This window comes from Zingiber officinale, chromosome 1B, assembly GCF_018446385.1.
Source record: "Zingiber officinale cultivar Zhangliang chromosome 1B, Zo_v1.1, whole genome shotgun sequence".
Taxonomy (NCBI): domain Eukaryota; kingdom Viridiplantae; phylum Streptophyta; class Magnoliopsida; order Zingiberales; family Zingiberaceae; genus Zingiber; species Zingiber officinale.
Window position 1 is genome coordinate 20,031,436 of NC_055986.1, and position 19,843 is coordinate 20,051,278.

Genomic DNA, 19,843 nt, shown 5'->3' on the forward strand with positions numbered 1-19,843 from the left:
TGTTTAAAAAAATCATTGCTCTTAATATATTGAGTTTAATTGATGTTTGAAGGTATAGATAAAATCAGGAGAACTAGACGAACATATAGGATCTAGTTTCATATCAATCAGAGATCGTTTGATCCATCAACCGAATTTTTTGAATACGAATTGAATTTTTCAAATATTTTCGTGTTCAAAAAATTGTTGCTCTCAATATATTAAGTCAAATTGACGTTTGAGGGCATATATATAATCAAGAGAGGTACGTGAACATATAATAACTAGTTTCATGTCAATTCGGGGTTATTTGGTCCATTAGCCTATTTTGCTTGACACATAGGAAAAATTTAATTTGTATTAAAAAAATCATTATTTTCAATATATTAGATCAAATTAATATTTGAGGGCCTGCATATAATCAGAAGAACTAAGATCAATACATAGAATACAGTTTTATTTCAATGTGAGGCCATTTGATTTATCAATCAAATTTTTTTTAACATGAATTGAATTTTTTTAATATATTCGTGTTTAAAAAATTATTGCTCTGAATATATTGGTTCAAATTGATTTTTGAGGGTATAGATATAATCAGGATAATTAACTAAACACATAAGATATAATTTCATGTCAATCCGAGATCGTTTAGTTTATTAGTAAATTTTTTTTAAACATAATTGAAATTTTCAAATATATTTGTATTTAAAAATTCATTGCTCTCAATATATTGAGTTAAAGTGATAATTGAGTACATGAATATAATCAAGAGAGATAGAAGAACACATATGAATTAGTTTTATGTCAATTCAATATCATTTGATCTATTAGTTGATTTTGGGTAAAAGCAACTGATGTATCAAACGTCAAATCATGAATATAATAAAGAGAGATAGTTGAATACATAAAAATTAATTTCATGTTAATCCGAGGCTGTTTGATTTATCAACCAACTTTATCTTAAATTAACTTTGAAAAAAAAAAGAAAATGAGTCGATTGATTTTTAATCAGTCGATTGATTTGTTCAATTTTTTTTTTTTTCAAAATTTTGATGATTCATTTGATTAAAATAATCAATAATGATGAGATGTAAAATAGAAAATAGGTATATGATTTAATAATTTTAAAATTACCTTATATAATTTAGTAATTTCAGAAATTTACGTTTCAGTTAAAAAAAAAACCGAAAAAACAAATTTGCTTAGGTTGTGCAATCTTGCTACAAGGGGGAACTGGAAGAGGCCCATCCCTGCCAGCCTGCAAACGCCCTCCTCTCTACTCTCCCCACTTCGTCGCCGCCCTCTCACCTCCTGTCCAGACCAATAACTCCGCGATCGCAGCAATGCGCGCTTTCCTCCCCCGGTGTCGCTTCCTCCTTGGCACCTCTTCCGTCTCTCGTTCCTCGATCGCTTGCTCAAACTCCGAATCGGCAAGAGACCATAATCTCCGGCGCCTTTTAACCATCCAATCTCCCATTTCTCGCCGTTGCACAACTGTCACCTCCAGCGCAACGGAGGATTTCGTCAAGGGAAGCGTCTTCCCCAATGGGGTCGGCGTGATCACCCTAGATCGGCCCAAAGCCCTCAACGCCATGAACCTCGGTAGTTGTTTCCCCTCCCTACTATTTCATGACCGAGTATTTCTTTCAGTTCTCTTTTGTTACATCTGCGGAACTTTTCCGATAACATCTGCATCTTGCTCATAAGCTGCTATGCACTGAAAAGTCATCGCGCTGTAGACCCCTCAAGGAAATATGCTCTCGCTTTACAAATAATGAATTTCGTGATTCTATATCTTGACGTTGTTGTTTTATCGAAGCTCTAATGATGAAGTTTGCAACACAATATTTTTGGGAATGCAGAGATGGACTTAAAGTACACTAATTTCCTCGACGAGTGGGGAACTGATCCCAGGATCAAATGTGTTCTTGTGGAGAGCAGCTCGCCTCGAGCCTTTTCTTCAGGTCAATCCCTCCTGTTAGTTCTGTTGCCGACATAGCTAAACTTCTTTTTCTTATCAAGTACTTGCTGAGGTCCAAAGTTTATTATATGACGTGGAATTTGTTGGAGCTTGCCTCCTCTTTTTTTTTTTTTTCAGAATATTGTTGCCATGCATCATGTCCAGAGGTAGGGGTGGCAATTAGGGTAGTGTTCATGGAAAGCTATGATAGCCCAACCTAATTCTCTGATGATGTTCATATTCAATCGTCCAATGTATGAACTGCATTAGAACTAACTTGGTCTTTGTTAGATGATTAATGGCACACACATTGATTTTGAGTAAATTTTTTGAAGAAAGACGAGGATTCTCATTTGTTTCTTATTTCAGTCATGCTTGAAAAAAATGGTGAACACTGAACAATATGCTCTGAGAATAACAAAGTTACTTTTAGTGATTGTGTATCTTCCATTACCTGTTGGGATGTGAGTCCTCTTTGTAGCTATAGTCATTAGCAAAATTGAATGTTACCTATCTTTGGGTTATTTGTTGCTTTCCCAAGTTCTATAAACTTGGATAGCTCATGCTGGTTATGATCTAGTCGTGTGTTGCTTAATGGAGATGGGTGGGAGAATCACTTGCATGAATGGTGAGAAGGATCTGAATATTTGAGTGGGTGGACTTGGGATTGTGTTAAGCAACCATTATGGGACATGGTCCTTGATCGAGGTGGATGCTAGGTAGGTGTTGAGCTGTTCCTGAGGAACCTGCTGATGATTGTGTCCTTTTGAATCAAACACAGGCCTTTCAGAGGAGTTTGACCATGTAGGAGGCAGCTGGAGGTGAGTACATTTTGGGGAATAGCTTTTAAGCTTCTGTATAAATCATTCCTCTCTCCATTCTGTTGATTTTGTGTTTCTTTTTGTGCACCCCAAAGCATTGGCGTGAGTTGTAAATAGTTCATGGACAAGGATAGGATGAAAGTTGCTTAGATGGAAATGTCAAGACTGAAGCGTTGTTGTTTCTACTTCAGATGCATATTGCTTTACTTCTAGATATGGTTAACTCTGAGTAACATATTGTGTTTTTGGCAATTTATGGAGTAATAACTGAGGTAACCTAAATGCAGGTGGTGATGTGAAGCAGGTTGCTACCAAATACAATTTGTCAGAAAGAACTAAGGTCCACTCATTTACATGATTCTATACAGAATAGTTGCTATCCTTAGTTTTTATTCAATTGGCAATACTAAAAATGTAGACTGTTCTGATTAAACCTGCTTGTTTTTTTTCCCTTGTCTCTCTATCTGGATGTATATTTGTTTATGTTGTTGATATGTCTTCAGTTATGTCCAACTGTCTTCAGGATTATTATTATCTTACAATTTCATTTATGTCTTATGCACCTGTTTCTCGTATCTTTACTGGTTTACCTTAAAGAGAAACACTTTAGAAGTGGCCTCATTAAGAGGTCAGCAGCTTATATATTTCTGTTTGTTCCATGTGCCACCAGATAGCATTCTTGATTATTGTAAGTAGGACAGCAGTTTTATTTACTCATAATATATTATCTAACAGTCTATCTGGTTAGTATGCATTATTCAGTTGAATATCTTCTCCTAAACTTAATGAATGGGGTCCTTGGCTTCTCCTGAGTGTTTTGAGTTTGTTGACTTTCTCTTCAATGCTTTACAAAGATGAAAGACAATGTCCATCATAAAATTTATACACAATAAAGAAATTACAGTAATATTTAGAATGTGTTGAAACCAAGGTTTAGAATACCGTTTCGTGTCGGGCGGCACGGACGGTTTTTACCGTTCCGTCGCCTGGCCGAAACCGGCACTCGACACGCAGAAGTTTCGACGCGTGATACGCGCAGGCGTGGCACTGTGCTTTCTGCGCGTGATACGCTCGTTGATGCGCGCCAGCACGCGCGACACTCGGGATCGAAAAAATCGCGCGACAGAAGGAATCGATTCGATTCCTTCTGTCGCTCGCAAAAATCCTATAAAAACGTACCAGCGAGCGATCGATTAGTAGTAGCGAGCAGCGCTGAGGTGAGGCGAGGCGAGGCGAGTAGCGGCGAGGTGAGCGGCGAGGCGAGGCGAGGCGAGGCCAAGGTTTAAAATCTCGAACCGTGCCGAGGTTTTGGTCCCAGACCGGAACGATATGGTTTCGGTATTGTATCGTACCGTGCCGATACTGTTTCGGTATTTTTTTATTTATATATAGTAATTATTAGATAAATATGTTTATTGTGTATAATTTAAAAAAAGTTATATGTTGATTTTATATAAATTCTCAATTATTGAACAACTTAATATTGTTAGAAAAAATAATTAAATATAATTTTATTTAAAAAAATTGATCTATCAATAACTTGAATTAAATTGATACATTATAATATGTTACCTTACTAATAATACCAAAAGGAGTGGCGTGAACCAGATGGAAGCATTGGTTCTTGTAACATTCTACTTAGGTCAACTCCATAATTCTCCAACGCCCAGATTAAATAATCATCCCATGACATGCAATATTGATATTAATTTCTCCACATGTCCATCAGCGTGTCTTGATTCATCACTGGATGTTGGATTTGAACTGACACCACTGAAATCGGAACGGGTACAGGAACAGGCACAGGATAAGGATAAACATACGTCCCTGAGCTCTGGTATGATGAATCACCATATGATGCATCAGAGTTATAATAAGAAGGTTGCGAGTATGATGAACTTCGACCAGAATCAATCTCAGCTAAACTCTCCCGTATATCTTGATAATTATGAGTTTTCTTTTGTTTGCCACCCTTATATCGACGCTGATATTGAATAGCGTTACTTCTAGCTCCATGATCATAATCTTGAGTTGCATGTGTGTAATCTATCTCATATGTCCATGGCTCCGCCGGTGCTAGAGTAGGGGGAACATAATTTTTACCACTAGATGCATCACCACTGTCGTCACTTCCATGAGTACTTGCACTGCTATCAACATCACTATCCTCATTTCGAACTTCTTGTCGGACCATAGTGTCAGAAGGTGATGAAGTTTCAACACTGTCATCATGTTCTTGCTCATCAATTGCATCGAGTGGATTTTCTCACATGCTCAATAACCCTTTCCCGTAAAAGCAGGAGGTTTACCTTTTTCTTTCTTTTTAGTAAAAATTGCAGGAACTTTGCCTTTGTTTTTGCCTTTATCTATGGACTTTGATTGGATTTGGGGTTGATATGTTTGAGAATGTCTAGACCGAGATCCAGAAAATCGAAATTCTTGATCAAATGCTTCATCATTATCTTCTTCCTCGCAAATATCTCCTCTAGCTTGTATTTTTTCAATTTCTTGAGTAAGAAATTGAGATGGTCGTGTTGGGTCTCCTGCTTCATCAAGTAATGGATTCTCATAAGACCCTCGTTCCACCTTCTCATGATCGGATCTAGATGAGATCATCAAATAGACATTACGATTTTCATTCTCTTTTGTTATCGCTTATTTTGTTATTATGTTTCTTAGCTTTTTCAAGTAAACTAATTGACATGTTTAATCTATCTTGGTGTTTTGAGAGATTTTGTTTCGCAATCTTTTTCAAATTTGGAGTTGATCCTCCATATTATAACCACAATTCAGCTGTAAGATAAATAAGAACAAAATTAAAATATTATTTATATTTATTGACAATAATTAGTAATAATTTTTACTATACTTACCTGCGTCCATTTTATATTTGCATGATACTGCAATAGGATCGCTAAAAGAATCATATGCCTCTCGAAATAATCGACTTTCATTAATAGTCTCAGCAATTGATTCTCCATTTGTATGCAGTCTTGATATTACATGTCTGAGAGCCACTAATAAATCATCATTTGTGCCAAGATTATAACGGTATTGATATGCCGGAGTGAGATAATAACCTACGATAATTAAACATATATAATTATTAATAATAATATTAATTTATTAAAGATTCTTTATCATTAAAAAATACGTACCGGCCAAATGAATATATTTTCCCATTTGATTGTCCTATCTTGTAGTGATTATATCAATGTAATGTTGATACTTGGTTGGTGATTGTAGATGCCTCTTAATTTCCTCTTTTGCTTCATGAATTAGGCGGTAAACGTTACCCATTTGTGGCTTCTTGTCCATATCAACTTTACGTAGAACAACGTACAATGGTTCTACTGCTATAAGAATCTCTGCGATATAGTCCCAAAATTTGACAGATATAATAATTTTTTGCACCTCCTTACCTTTGGCCGTGTTAGAATATCGAGAGGCCTCCCAATCCTCAGAAGAGAACATAGCCTTTAATCCGACTTTTTTCTGATCAACGACTTTAACAGGAGAAAGTGAGTAGCAAACTTAGTCGCTCCTGGTCGCAGAATCTCCCCATCAATAAATTTCCTCATTAATCCATGAAGCCAATGATGGTTATAGAGGAATTTTGTTAAAGATTGACCTTTTTTTACTACCTTTTTCACTATATCAAGCTTACCGATATCTGTCATCAACAAATCGATACAGTGTGCTGCGCATGGTGTCTAAAATAATGTTTGATATTGTTGCTCCAATAACTCTCCAGCCCTCTTAAAGTTGGCACCATTATCTATAATCACCTGCACTATATGTTCTGCACCTATCTCTTGAACTACACTATCCATCAAACGATATACGAGTGCATCGCGATAGTCAGTTGCGATCGATGGTTATGAAATATCACCTTTTATTACAAGTATGGTAGAAGTTGATAATGCCATCCGTGTAGGTCTATCCGGCCATCACATCAGCGTAACCCCACATAAGCTTCATTGCGTCGATAGGATCCAGTCTTGATCTCCTCACTGTTCCTAAATATGGACCGATTTCGTATGCGTCATCAGGGTTGAATACAGACCGATTTGGATGTTGGATACCACGCCACGATAGTATGTGTTGTTCTTTGCGTTAGGGAATATGATTAAAATTAAAAATTAGCAATACTTTTACCGATTGATTTCTTCTTCTCTTTTCGTATCGCATCCTATCATCTTGCTAGCTTGTCAGGAATGCCGGTGGATCGATATCATCGATCGCACGCTCGTCCCGTGGAAGGAAAAAACGACCAATACGGCCTTGTGTTGAAGGAAGATGAACACTTGCACTCTTTCTAATGTTGACGCGAGTTGAGCCACTTCCACTGGCACCAGAGCCACTTCTATATCGCATATTTTGCTCATAATCATAGTGAGTTCGAGAGGCGTTGAGAGCTGCTAAAAAGTCTTCATCATTTGGAACTTCACCATGACCTTCAAATTTATCATAGAGCTTCGGCTATCAACAAGTTCACATTGTTGTTGTTGTTTATACTTTAATGCTTTTTTGCCATCAAGTTCGTCTTTCATTGCACGACGAACTTCTTGAGAAACTTTTGGACAATTAGAGACATCCGGATATCCACCAGCAAGATGCTGTTTTAGGCGTGTGATTCCACCGCTGCGTCTAATCATATCGCAATGCAAACATTGCCAATGGAATCGATTTTCTAATCGACGTGCGTGTCTCCAAGCTGGATCATGAGATTGTTATTTGGGTGCCATTGCCTATGCATTATAAAAAAATTAAGAATAATACACATTTCCAGGTAATGATCATCATTTTATAACGTTAAGAATATATTTATCATTAATTATAAAGAGCAACTTTCTAAAATTTGAAACAATCTCCTAAAAAAATATTAATTCACCTTTCTCAATTTAGAATGATTAGAATTGCAAAAGATTATAAGTGTTTTATTAGGAATCTTAAACATGACAGCATACTTTTATCCAAATTTTTAAAATAAAAGACTTGTAATATTTCTAAACATATTATAAAATTACAAAAATTAATATTCATGGATCCAAATTTTAAATTAATTCTAAGATAAAAAAATATTATCTATAATAAATATATAAATTAGCATAAAGATGTTACTTTATATATAATAATTATACAAATTAATTAATTAATTATTATTTGTAAAAATATAAAATAATAAAAATCGCAAAATATAAATTTTATTTATTAGTTTTTTTAGAATTTTAGAATATTAATCTGAATTATTATTATTTTTTTAAAATTTAAATTAAATTTTAAATAATAAAAAATATTATAATATATATCAGATTTCTTATAATTTTTTTAAAATTTTAAACAGATTTTTTATAATTTTTTAAAAAAAATTTAAATTCAATTAAAACATTGAAAATTAATTTTTCAGAATATTAATTAAAATTTTAATTTATATATATTTTTTATATATTTTAATTTTTATTGAGAAAATTTAATTATGATTTAGAAAAGTTTATTTGAAATACCATAAGCGAATACCATACCAACCTTAGGAATTGTTATAAATTTAAATTACATATATTTCCTCACCCGTACCCCTCCCTAGGGCACACGCGGGCACGGGCGCTGGCAGCAACGAACGATCACGTCGCTCGGCAGCGGCGGATCGCAGGGGTCCGGAGGCGCCGGAGGCGTCCGGCGACTCCTTCGGCGTCGCCTGCGATGCATACGAGATGGAAATCGTACCTCTGTCGCTGCTCGCCTCGCCTCGCCTCGCCGCTGCTAATCGATCGCTCGCTGGTACATTTTTATAGGATTTTTGCGAGCAATAGAAGGATTCCTTCTGCGATGCATACGATCGATTAGCATCGGCGAGGCGAGGCGAGCAGCGACAGAGGTACGATTTCCATCTCGTATGCATCGCTGGCGGCGCCGAAGGAGTCGCCGGACGCCTTCGGCGCCGCCGGACCCTACGATCTGCCGCTGCCGAGCGACGTGATCGTTCGTTGCTGTCGGCGCCCGTGCCCGCGTGTGTCCTAGGGTGGGGTACAGGTGAGGAAATATATGTAATTTAAATTTATAACAATTCCTAAGGTTGGTATGATATTCGCTTATGGTATTTCAAATAGGTTTTTCTAAATCCTAATTAAATTTTCTCAATAAAAATTAAAATATATTTAAAAATTTTAATTAATATTCTGGAAAATTAATTTTCAATGTTTTAAATTGAATTTAAAATTTTTAAAAAAATTATAAGAAATCTGTTTAAAATTTTAAAAAAATTATAAGAAATCTGATATATATTATAATATTTTTTATTATTTAAAATTTAATTTAAATTTTTTAAAAAATAATAATAATTCAGATTTATATTCTAATATTCTAAAAAAATAAAAATTCTAAAAAAAACTAATAAATTAAATTTATATTTTGCTATTTTTACAAATAATAATTAATTAATTAATTAATTTGTATAATTATTATATATAAAGTAACATTTTTATGCTAATTTATATATTTATTATAGATAATATTTTTTTATCTTAGAATTAATTTAAAATTTGGATCCATGAATATTAATTCTTGTAATTTTGTAATATGTTTAGAAATATTACAAGTCTTTTATTTTAAAAATTTGGATAAAGGTATGCTGTCATGTTTATGATTCCTAATAAAACACTTATAATCTTTTGCAATTCTAATCATTCTAAATTGAGAAAGATGAATTAATATTTTTTTAGGAGATTGTTTCAAATTTTAGAAAGTTGCTCTTTATAATTAATGATAAATATATTCTTAACGTTATAAAATGATGATCATTACCTAGAAATGTGTATTATTCTTAATTTTTTTATAATGCATAGGCAATGACACCCAAACAACAATCTCATGATCCAGCTTGGAGACACGCACGTCGATTAAAAATCGATTCCATTGGCAATGTTTGCATTGTGATATGGTTGGACGCGGCGATGGAGTCACACGCCTAAAACAACATCTTGTTGGTGGATATCCGGCCCAAAAGTTTCTCAAGAAGTTTGTCGTGCAATGAAAGACGAACTTGATGGCAAAAAAGCATTAAAGTATAAACAACAACAACAACGTGAACTTGATGATAGCCGAAGCTCTAAAGAACCAATCTATGATGAATTTAAAGGTCATGGTGAAGTTCCAAATGATGAAGACTTTTTAGCAGCTCTCAGCGCCTCTCGAACTCAATATGACTATGAGCAGAATATGCGATATAGAAGTGGCTCAACTACTGCATCAACATTAGGAAGGAGTGCAAGTGTTCGTCTTCCTTCAACACAAGGCGGTATTGGTCGTTTTTTTCCTTCTATGGGACGAAGACGTGCAGTCGATATTGCTGATATTGATCCACTGGCATTCTCAGACCAAGCTAGCAAACAGACTAGGATTGATGATGCATATTCAAAAGAGAAGAAGAAATCAATCGGTAAAAGTATTGCTAAATTTTTTCATTTTAATCATATTCCCCCCTAATGCAGCAAACAACACATACTATCGTAATTTGGTGTCCAACATCCAAAAATCTGGTCTTGATATTCAACCTCGGACTGCATATGAAATTGTCGGTCTATATTTAGATGAACAAGTGGAGGAGATCAAGACTTGGATCCTATCATGCAAGGAGCTTATATGGGGTTACGTTGATGTGTGATGGCTGGACAGGACCTACACGGATGAGGATTATCAACTTTCTACTATACTGCAATAGAAAGGTGATATTTCATAAATCCATTGATGCAACTACAAACTATCATGATGCACCCTACATATATCGTTTGATGGATAGTGCAGTTCAAGAGATAGGTGCAGAACATATAGTGATGTGCCAACTTTAAGAGGGTCGAAGAGTTATTGGAGCAAAAATATCAAACATTATTTTGGACATCATGCGCAGCACACTGCATTGATTTAATGATGGCATATATCGGTAAATTCGATATAATAAAGACAGTAGCGAAATATGTCAAACTTTAACATTCCTTTATAATCATCATTGGGTTCATAGATTAATGAGAAAATTTATTGATGGGAAAATTTTGTGCCTAGATTTGTCACTCACTTTTTCATGTTAAAATCGTTGAATCAGAAAAAAGTCGGATTAAAGGCTATGTTCTCTTCTGAGGATTGGGAGGCCTCTCGATATTCTAACACGACCGAAGGTAAGGAGGTGCAAAAAATTATTATATCTATCAGATTTTGGGACTATATCGCAGAGATTCTTATAGCAGTAGAACCATTGTACGTTGTTCTACGTAAAGTTGATATGGATAAGAAGCCACAAATGGGTAACGTTTATCGCCTAATTCATGAAGCAAAAGAGGAAATTAAGAGGCGTCTACAATCACCAACCAAGTATCAACATTACATTGATATAATCATTACAAGATGAGACAATCAAATGGGAAAATATATTCATTTGGCCGGTACGTATTTTTTAATGATAAAGAATCTTTAATAAATTAATATTATTATTAATAATTATATATGTTTAATTATCGTAGGTTATTATCTCAATCCGGCATATCAATACCGTTATAATCTTTGGCACAAATGATGATTTATTAGTGGCTCGACATGTAATATCAAGAATGCATACAAATGGAGAATCAATTGCTGAGACTATTAATGAAAGTCGATTATTTCGAGAGACATATGATTCTTTTAGCGATCCTATTGCAGTATCATGCAAATATAAAATGGACGCAGGTAAGTATAGTAAAAATTATTACTAATTATTGTCAATAAATATAAATAATATTTTAATTTTGTTCTTATTTATCTTACAGCTGAATTGTGGTTATAATATGGAGGATCAACTCCAAATTTGAAAAAGATTGCAGTACGAATTCTCTCACAAACAACGTCTTTAAGTGGTTGTGAAAGAAATTGGTCAACTTTCTCCCTCATTCATACGAAATCGTCTTTCTTATCGTCGCTTGGAGAAGATGGTCTACATTATAAAACATAGCCTTCAACTAAGAGCAACAAAAGAGAACGAAAAACAGTGTTCATTCCCTTAGATCTGTAACTTGATCAACGATTTCAACCCATGATCGATGATGGATTGAGTTATAAATCCATTACTACCCGAGAGACCATATGCGACCATCTCAATTTCTTACTCAAGAAATTGAAAAAATACAAGCTAGAGGAGATATTTGCGAGGAAGAAGATAATGATGAAGCATTTGATCAAGAATTTCGATTTTCTGGATCTCGGTCTAGACATTCTCAAACATATCAACCCCAAATCCAATCAAAGTCCATAGATAAAGGCAAAAACAAAGGCAAAGTTCCTGCAATTTTTACTAAAAAGAAAGAAAAAGGTAAACCTCCTGCTTTTACGGGAAAGGGTTAATTGAGCATGTGAGAAAATCCACTCGATGCAATTGATGAGCAAGAACATGATGACAGTAAACTTCATCACCTTCTGACACTGTGGTCCGACAAGAAGTTCGAAATGAGGATAGTGATGTTGATAGCAGTGCAAGTACTCATGGAAGTGACGACAGTAGTGATGCATCTAGTGGCAAAAATTATGTTCCCCCTACTCTAGCACCGACAGAGCCATGGACATGTGAGATAGATTACACACATGCAACTCAAGATTATGATCATGGAGCTAGAAGTAACGCTATTCAATATCAGCGTCGATATAAGGGTGACAAACAAAAGAAAACTCATAATTATCAAGATATGCGGGAGAGTTTAGCTGAGATTGATTCTGGTCGAAGTTCATCATACTCGCAACCTTCTTATTATAACTCTGATGCATCATATGGTGATCCATCATACAAGAGTTCAGGGACGTATGCTTATCCTTATCCTGTGCTTGTTCTTGTACCCGTTCCGATATCAGTGGTGCCAGTTCAAATCCAACATCCAGTGATGAATCGAGACACGCTGATGGACATGTGGAGAAATCAATATCAATATTGCATGTCATGGGATGATTATTTAATCTGGGCGTTGGAGAATTATGGAGTTGACTTAAGTAGAATGTTACAAGAACCAATGCTTCCATCTGATTCACGCCACTCCTTTTGGTATTATTAGTAAGGTAACATATTATAATGTATCAATTTAATTCAAGTTATTGATAGATCAATTTTTTTAAATAAAATTATATTTAATTATTTTTTCTAACAATATTAAGTTGTTCAATAATTGAGAATTTATATAAAATCAACATATAACTTATTTTTAAATTATACACAATAAACATATTTATCTAATAATTACTATATATAAATAAAACAAATACCGAAACAGTATCGGCACGGTACGATACGATACCGAAACCGTATCGTTCCGGTCTAGGACCGAAATCTCGGCACGGTTCGAGATTTTAAACCTTGGTTGAAACCACAGGAAAGTGCTAGATGAGTTACAATCTGGTGTCTTATGATTTATGAATCTAATTTGAAAGATTAGCTCTATGATTGTCAATGTTCTCTATTGTTGAAACTTCTATTACACTGATGTGCATTCTTGCGCTAAAAGTTTATTATTTTCAGGTATTTGCTACAGAATATTCACTGATATGTAAAATTTCTAACTATAGAAAGCCTTATATATGCTTCATGGACGGTGTGACCATGGGGTTTGGGATTGGTTTGTCGGGCCATGGTCGGTTTCGTGTTATAACAGAGGTATATTTAGTTAGATACATCGAAGTTGCCAATACACAATTTTTATTTGCACCATGTCTGAGTCCTATTTTATTTGATCATGACATTGATATTTATGCATCACAGAGAACTATTCTTGCTATGCCGGAAAATGGAATTGGCTTGTTTCCAGATGTTGGCTTTGCTTATATATCAGCACGTGGTCCAGGAAGAGGGGCAGTAGGTAAGTTTCGGAAATCTTGTGAATGGATGCTGTTGATATTCAACTTCTCCTGCATGCTGTAGTTCAATTCCTTGTGTAACTCACATCAATTAATGAAATGAGATCCATATAATTCTGTTGAATTGATGCTCATCAAAATCTGCATATCCCACGTCAGATAACCCTTCGGTGTATCATACCCTAAAGTATCAAACCTGGAAAATAAAAAATTTCATTTTGATTGTGAAAAATATAATCCAGAAATCTGTTACCTTATCTTTTAAAACAGTGATTCAGAGATCGCTCATGCGAATTTTGAAGTATGATTGAGGCTTTAATTGTATATATCATCTTATTTCCATTTTTCGGTGTTCACTCATAATTTTGCATGTCAAAGTAGCAAATGGTAAGTGCCTTGTGATTTATAAGTTCCAATCAATGCCATCTGTTCAATCCACACAATACCCTTGCCTTTGCCAAATGAATACTTGTGATCTACCGTTGTTATTGAATATAAGTTAAAAGTTATGTAGTGATAAATTGTCTGAGTTCTGGAAAGTTTAACCACGCATGCTGCGTTACAGACAATAGAAATGACTAAACTTTTGTTTAGTTTCCATGCCATTTAATCTCCATTTTTAATATTTACCATGTTGGGAATTGTCTCTGTCTGTCATCTTGATAGGTCAATTAAGATTAGTCTGTATTTATCAAACTTTTATAGTATTTAAGTTTTATAAATTTGGTCAAATTACTCACATGAATGACCAAGGAGACCTGGCTAATTTACCTTTATGAGTAATCTACTCTTTTCATAATGTTATATTCAGGTGCTTATCTTGGAATGACTGGGAAGAAAATTTCAACCCCTGCTGATGCTTTGTATATGGGTCTTGGAACACATTATGTGCCATCTGGAACCATGCCCATGCTAAAGGAAGCCCTCTTATGCACTAATTTGTATGTAATTAATGAGGATTTATTTTTTTAAAAAGGCGAGGAAAAAAAATATCCACATGTATGCTTTACATGAAACTTGATTCTCTCAAGTTAGTTATTCAAGAACTATGATTTTCCACCAGAAAGTCGGGCTTAGTATTGAGATTCTTTGAAACAATTTCACCTTTCGGATGTCTATTTTTTTGTACCATTCAGATTGTGTAAAACTCAGCCAGTGTAGTGAGTTTTTGCAGTTAACTATAAAACTAAAAAAAACACTATTTGTTTGTCATAAAGCATTGAATTTTAAAAATGGCCATGTTTTCTTCAAATTGCAAATACACATACAAGAGCGATTTTGTTTTATCTTATTCTGTTTCTCAATATGAGAGTGAGAGAGCAATTTTAACTGCTACTGCAACTATTTTATTTAGTATGTTATTTTTTTATGATATGGAACCATTTCTTGTTTGAATAATACCCCAAGAGTGAAATTTCCATCTATACTCGTGCCTTGTTACTGTTATTTGCTGTTTTTCAGAGAAGCTATTGAAAATCTAATGTATATTTCTGCTTCCAGCTCTAATGACCCTGACAAAGATGTCCTGGACCTTTTGGATTATTACAGAAGAGAGCCTGAATCAGATTCCCTACTGAAAATGCTTTTGCCTCAGATTGTTTCTTGTTTTACAAATAAATCTGTCCATGAAACGATAAAAGAGTTGAAAGGGCACCAACAAAGTTCTGATTCTCCGGGTATGCACTAAAGTGAATCACTACGTGTTAAATGTTAACTTGAAGTGTTCATCAACTACATGTTAAATGCACTAACTGAAGTGTTGATTATATCTCTTTTTCTTTCTGTTCTGGAAACCTTGGTGCTAACTGATCATTAGACTGAATCTTCAGTTAGGATATAGCACTTAGAATGCTGAAACTTAACCAACTTTGTTTAGTTGATTGATCTTATGCTCCTACCTAAGAAAATAATCTTTTCCATGTTTACTATTTCTTATAAATGATATTTGTATTTCTCCTTTTTGATTATTTTGATTGGCACATTAAGAGAGGATGGCTTATTTATTTCGTGGTTTATCTACTATAGTTTCCCATTTTCCTCTTAGTATTTGGAGGATGCATTAGAGGATATCAAGGTACAACATATTTTCAGTCATTTTATCTGGTTTGCCTTTTTGAAGTAGCTCCATTGTCTTCTTACTTGAAAGAGGAGAGATTCAATATTTAGTTTCATGTGTATATAACTTAGTTAACGCATAAAAATTATAAATGCTCATGATACTTAGGCTGTATTTACTTGGATGGAAATTCAGGAGGGCAGAGAAAAAGATTCACAAAATTAGAGATGGAGTTCTATCATTATGTATATGTTTTGTAGACTTTTTTCCCTCCTCCCTCTGATACCTCTCATCCAAGTAAATGCAGCCTTAGGGATTAAAATTTTCATGTATCACAAGAAACATGAAAGGAACTTTATGAAAATGAAAGCATAACTTGCATTCAATTGCAAAAACAATGCTGCTGAGATTTTTATAAACAAATTTGGTGAAAATTTTAACTCATTTAGGTAGATTAAGGGAACTGAAATGCAGAGCCATCATAAATTGGAGGGAATGAAAAAACAAGGAAGAAAATTAAGGAGAAAAATAGTAGAAGAATATTGTTAATTCATAGGAAAACTTTTCCCTTGCATTAATCACTTATCTGAGTGTGATTGATTTACACATGTTATCAGTCAGATGATGAATCTAGATTATATAAAACATGACCCTTTGCACTTTTAAGGACACTTACTGATCCTAGCTATAACATAATGCAGCTAGAATAAGGTCAATTCAAGTACTAAGCTCGAAGGAGAAAAAAGTGAAGAGGGGTGCCTTGGTTCTTCACCAACTACAAAAAATTATGTCAATTATGTTGTGAATATTGATCTTCATTGTTTCTGTTTATTATCAAAATTTGTCTATGTACATGCACTAGAGGAAATTACAGCAAACAAGTCTTTTTAATGCTAACTATTTTAGGTCAACTCGTGAATCGTATCCATCCATTGAACTTTGTACAAGCAATATTACTAGATGCTCGAATTCCTTAAATCATTTTTTATTTATTTAAGTAGAGTTTTCACTCAAATTGTCAAATGATAACATCCATTGATCATTTTTAAGTAGTTTCATACCGTTTAAATTTATTTATTTTCTCAAATTTTCATCTACTAGTGCTATGCGTGTATAGCAAAGTGTTTCATAATAGTAGTATTTCTTGATCTTGTCTTTTATGTATTCTCATACATGCATCTTACTATCTTAGATTCTTCTTTTTTTTTCTACACTTATGGACCAACACTTTAGTAAAATTCCTAACAGAAGGAAAAAAACTCCAAAGTCAGTTTTGTACTGATATGCAAGCACCATTGCGGACTTGTTCAGATGCTTGCTCCTTCAGTTTTGAAATTGAGTTCTGCCATGTGTACCATTTATCTTTTCTTTACAAAGACATCACCTTTGCACTTCATAGTGTGAAAAATGATTTTCTTTTCTTTTTTTTTAATATTTCAGTTCTCAAATTCACTTACTCTGTTGATATTTTTGGTCACAGTGGCAGACTGGGCCAATGATGCTCTTGTGGGACTTGGTAAAGGTGCTCCCTTTTCTCTTTGCATAACTCAGAGGCATTTTTCTAAAGTTGCAGAAGCATTTGAAAACAAGGACAGTTATTTATCAAAAGTAAGTCCTTGGTGAAAATTTGCATTCAAATGGGTAATTATATATTGGCCAAATATATGCATCTCAGTTAAAACTGATATTTTTAATCCAGTTAATGGGTGTAATGAGGGATGAATTTCGAATTGCTACAAGAACCTCAATTCGGCGTGATTTTGCTGAAGGTGTTCGAGCAGTCTTGGTAGACAAGGACCAGGTAGCTAACGATATATGAATGAAATTTGTTCCTTATAAAATATTCAGAATATGATTTTAATACTGTATTGCTTGTATTCTCGTTCTAATTTGTTCTCATTAGGGAATTGCATAACTCACATGAATTAGTGAAGAATTTTCTGTTTTATTCTTTGGCTAATTGCTAAAAAAGTTGTATTCATCACTCCTTGGAATGTTCCGAGGAATTGCATATATCAGTGTTTCTTTTGTCATATGTTAGTGTCTTTCACGGTGGCAACACTCATGCGCTAGCCACTAGACTATCCCGAGGGGGCTTATGTTAGTGTCTTTCACAATTTTTCCTTGGGGAGCTCAGGTTTTTCTGAATGGTAAGAGCAATTCATAATAGGTTCAGGGCAATGATTATGTAGGCATTCTTAATTCATTAGCAACTACCAATTAAAGTTAGGAAATCATGGCTAATATTCATACAGTAGGTACGTGCTGCTGTAATCCAATAGCCACTATGGCTGCCGCATTGAAATTGTTCTAAAGAAAACAATGGCGACCTTGCTAAAATTTTGTGAGTTCCTTTGCATTTCTTAAAATTTGAGTTTGTTGGCTTTTGCTTGTTGTAAGAGCGTAACTTTTGCCTTGTCTACTTGATATTTGATCAAACAATTATAATACTTATCGAGAGTGTAGGAGTCTACACTTTATTCCAACCCCATAGAGAGCAGGGATTGTATTGCTCTTAGTTTTCTACAGTTAGATGCAGTGGTCTTGGATACCAAGGATCTTCACCTGGTGCAACATCAATCATCAGAGTTCATGGTGTGCGATGCAGTGAGTGCCATTAGGGATAGGCGGTATGGCTTACCACTAATTTTACTGTAACGTAACCATCAGGTCACTGCCAATACTTACGAAGGTCAAGGTAACAGATGGGTTATAGGCAATGATTCAGGTCTTGTATTCATTGTTATCTTTTCTTTGCAACCAACATGAGTTTCACCTTTATGCAAAGATTAAATTTATTTTACAATTTGTTGCTGAATGATGGATTCATCCAGATGTAATGTTCGAATTGGTTATTTGAAGTTAGTTAGAATAGTCCTTATATTACCAATGTAATTGCCGATATGATATTTGCAGAATCCAAAGTGGTGCCCCTCCAGTTTGGAGAATGTTGACATGACTGAAGTGGAATCAATATTTGAGCCTCTACCTCCCGAAAATGAACTAAATGTATAATAAGTTGCAAATTGTAAAGACAAGGCTAACTGGAGATGAGCATGATATACTCCTCCATTCTCTTATACCAGATAGGATTATGAAGTGTCTGGCAATTCCCTGTCGAACTCCGTCCATCTTTTGTTCGATTATGTCTGAAGTCAGTCGATCAGTCTGCAGAGCAAAGTGACTGGCATATACATAAATATGATGGGGTTTTCTTTTTAGTAATTGATAGCTAATTGTTATGCTGTACTCCAGGATGCCTTTGTGCAGTCATAATAATAATAATAAAAGGTAGCCGTAGAGTTCCAATTGTTGAGGATAATTACAGACTTTTAGCAAAATTATTGTTTTTATTGCCTGGCAGTTAAAAAGTTTTTTTTTAAAAAAAAACTAAGAAGAAAAACAAATTGGTATATAAGAATGTTCTCCTTGGACAATAGAAGAGAAATTTTGTTACAGTGAGTTACCGTTCTCCTCCCTTTCTTCTGGTTTATAGACATCTTGATCTTGTAGATATTGAAAATTCTTCAGAGATGAAGCAAACAAGAAAACCCACCTAATGCCTAGTTCTAATAATCTTGGCTTTGCATAATCAAACGAATCTAGAAGCAGCATAAATATAATCCTTATCCTCAATTGTTGTAATTCTACGAAATGACATAATATTAGAAGGCTCCAGGGGCTCCTGTTAATGGAAGGCTAATTGCACTGCCAAAACCATGAGAGAAACTTTATAGAGTATGCAATGGCCATTTGGAATTGATGTTAAGAGGGGCATTCGCGTTAAATACAGTTCACAAATTGAGAACTTAAATTTGGCCTGGAAATTTCAACCTTTCCAAACGGCCAAACATTTGGAATAGATCGCGGTGGTTGAAATTGCCCGCCACCGAGTAAGGAACCTTATTGCTACCGATTCTTCTTCCCATTTACGCACAATATTTATCCTTATTTTCTTATTAATTATATTCCTTAATTTAATATAAAATTCCATGTTACCGTAAATGTAATTTATTTATTTATTATTATTGTTATTTTATTCTTTCTATCGCATTTTATAATTATGCAGTAACCCATTTAATTATGTCTTATAAAACCTAATTTAACTCTTTACTTATTAAATATCTCTTAAAAATCCTATCCTAACTGTCATTAGTCTCATAA

The 19,843-nt window shown here is 34.4% G+C and overlaps 1 protein-coding gene across 1 annotated transcript; it reads left to right on the top strand.

Moving 5' to 3' along the window:
• Window positions 1–1,189: 1,189 nt before the first annotated feature.
• On the top strand, window positions 1,190–18,988 carry LOC122052189 (3-hydroxyisobutyryl-CoA hydrolase-like protein 4, mitochondrial). Its single transcript, XM_042613602.1, has 10 exons — window positions 1,190–1,581; window positions 1,842–1,943; window positions 3,048–3,100; window positions 13,289–13,423; window positions 13,529–13,625; window positions 14,435–14,564; window positions 15,124–15,299; window positions 17,160–17,287; window positions 17,379–17,480; window positions 18,596–18,988. Exons 1-10 carry the CDS (start codon window positions 1,323–1,325, stop codon window positions 18,692–18,694), a joined length of 1,281 nt encoding a protein of 426 aa, XP_042469536.1. The 5' UTR covers window positions 1,190–1,322; the 3' UTR covers window positions 18,695–18,988.
• Window positions 18,989–19,843: the final 855 nt, after the last annotated feature.

What these genes read in the sequence shown, in the direction of transcription:
- LOC122052189 (XM_042613602.1), top strand. Translation starts at nt 1,323, where the DNA reads ATGCGCGCTTTCCTCCCCCGGTGTCGCTTCCTCCTTGGCACCTCTTCC. An exon ending in ATTTGTCAGAAAGAACTAAG is followed by an intron (nt 3,101 to 13,288) that starts GTCCACTCATTT and finishes TATTATTTTCAG; the next exon opens with GTATTTGCTACAGAATATTC. An exon ending in GGTTTCGTGTTATAACAGAG is followed by an intron (nt 13,424 to 13,528) that starts GTATATTTAGTT and finishes TATGCATCACAG; the next exon opens with AGAACTATTCTTGCTATGCC.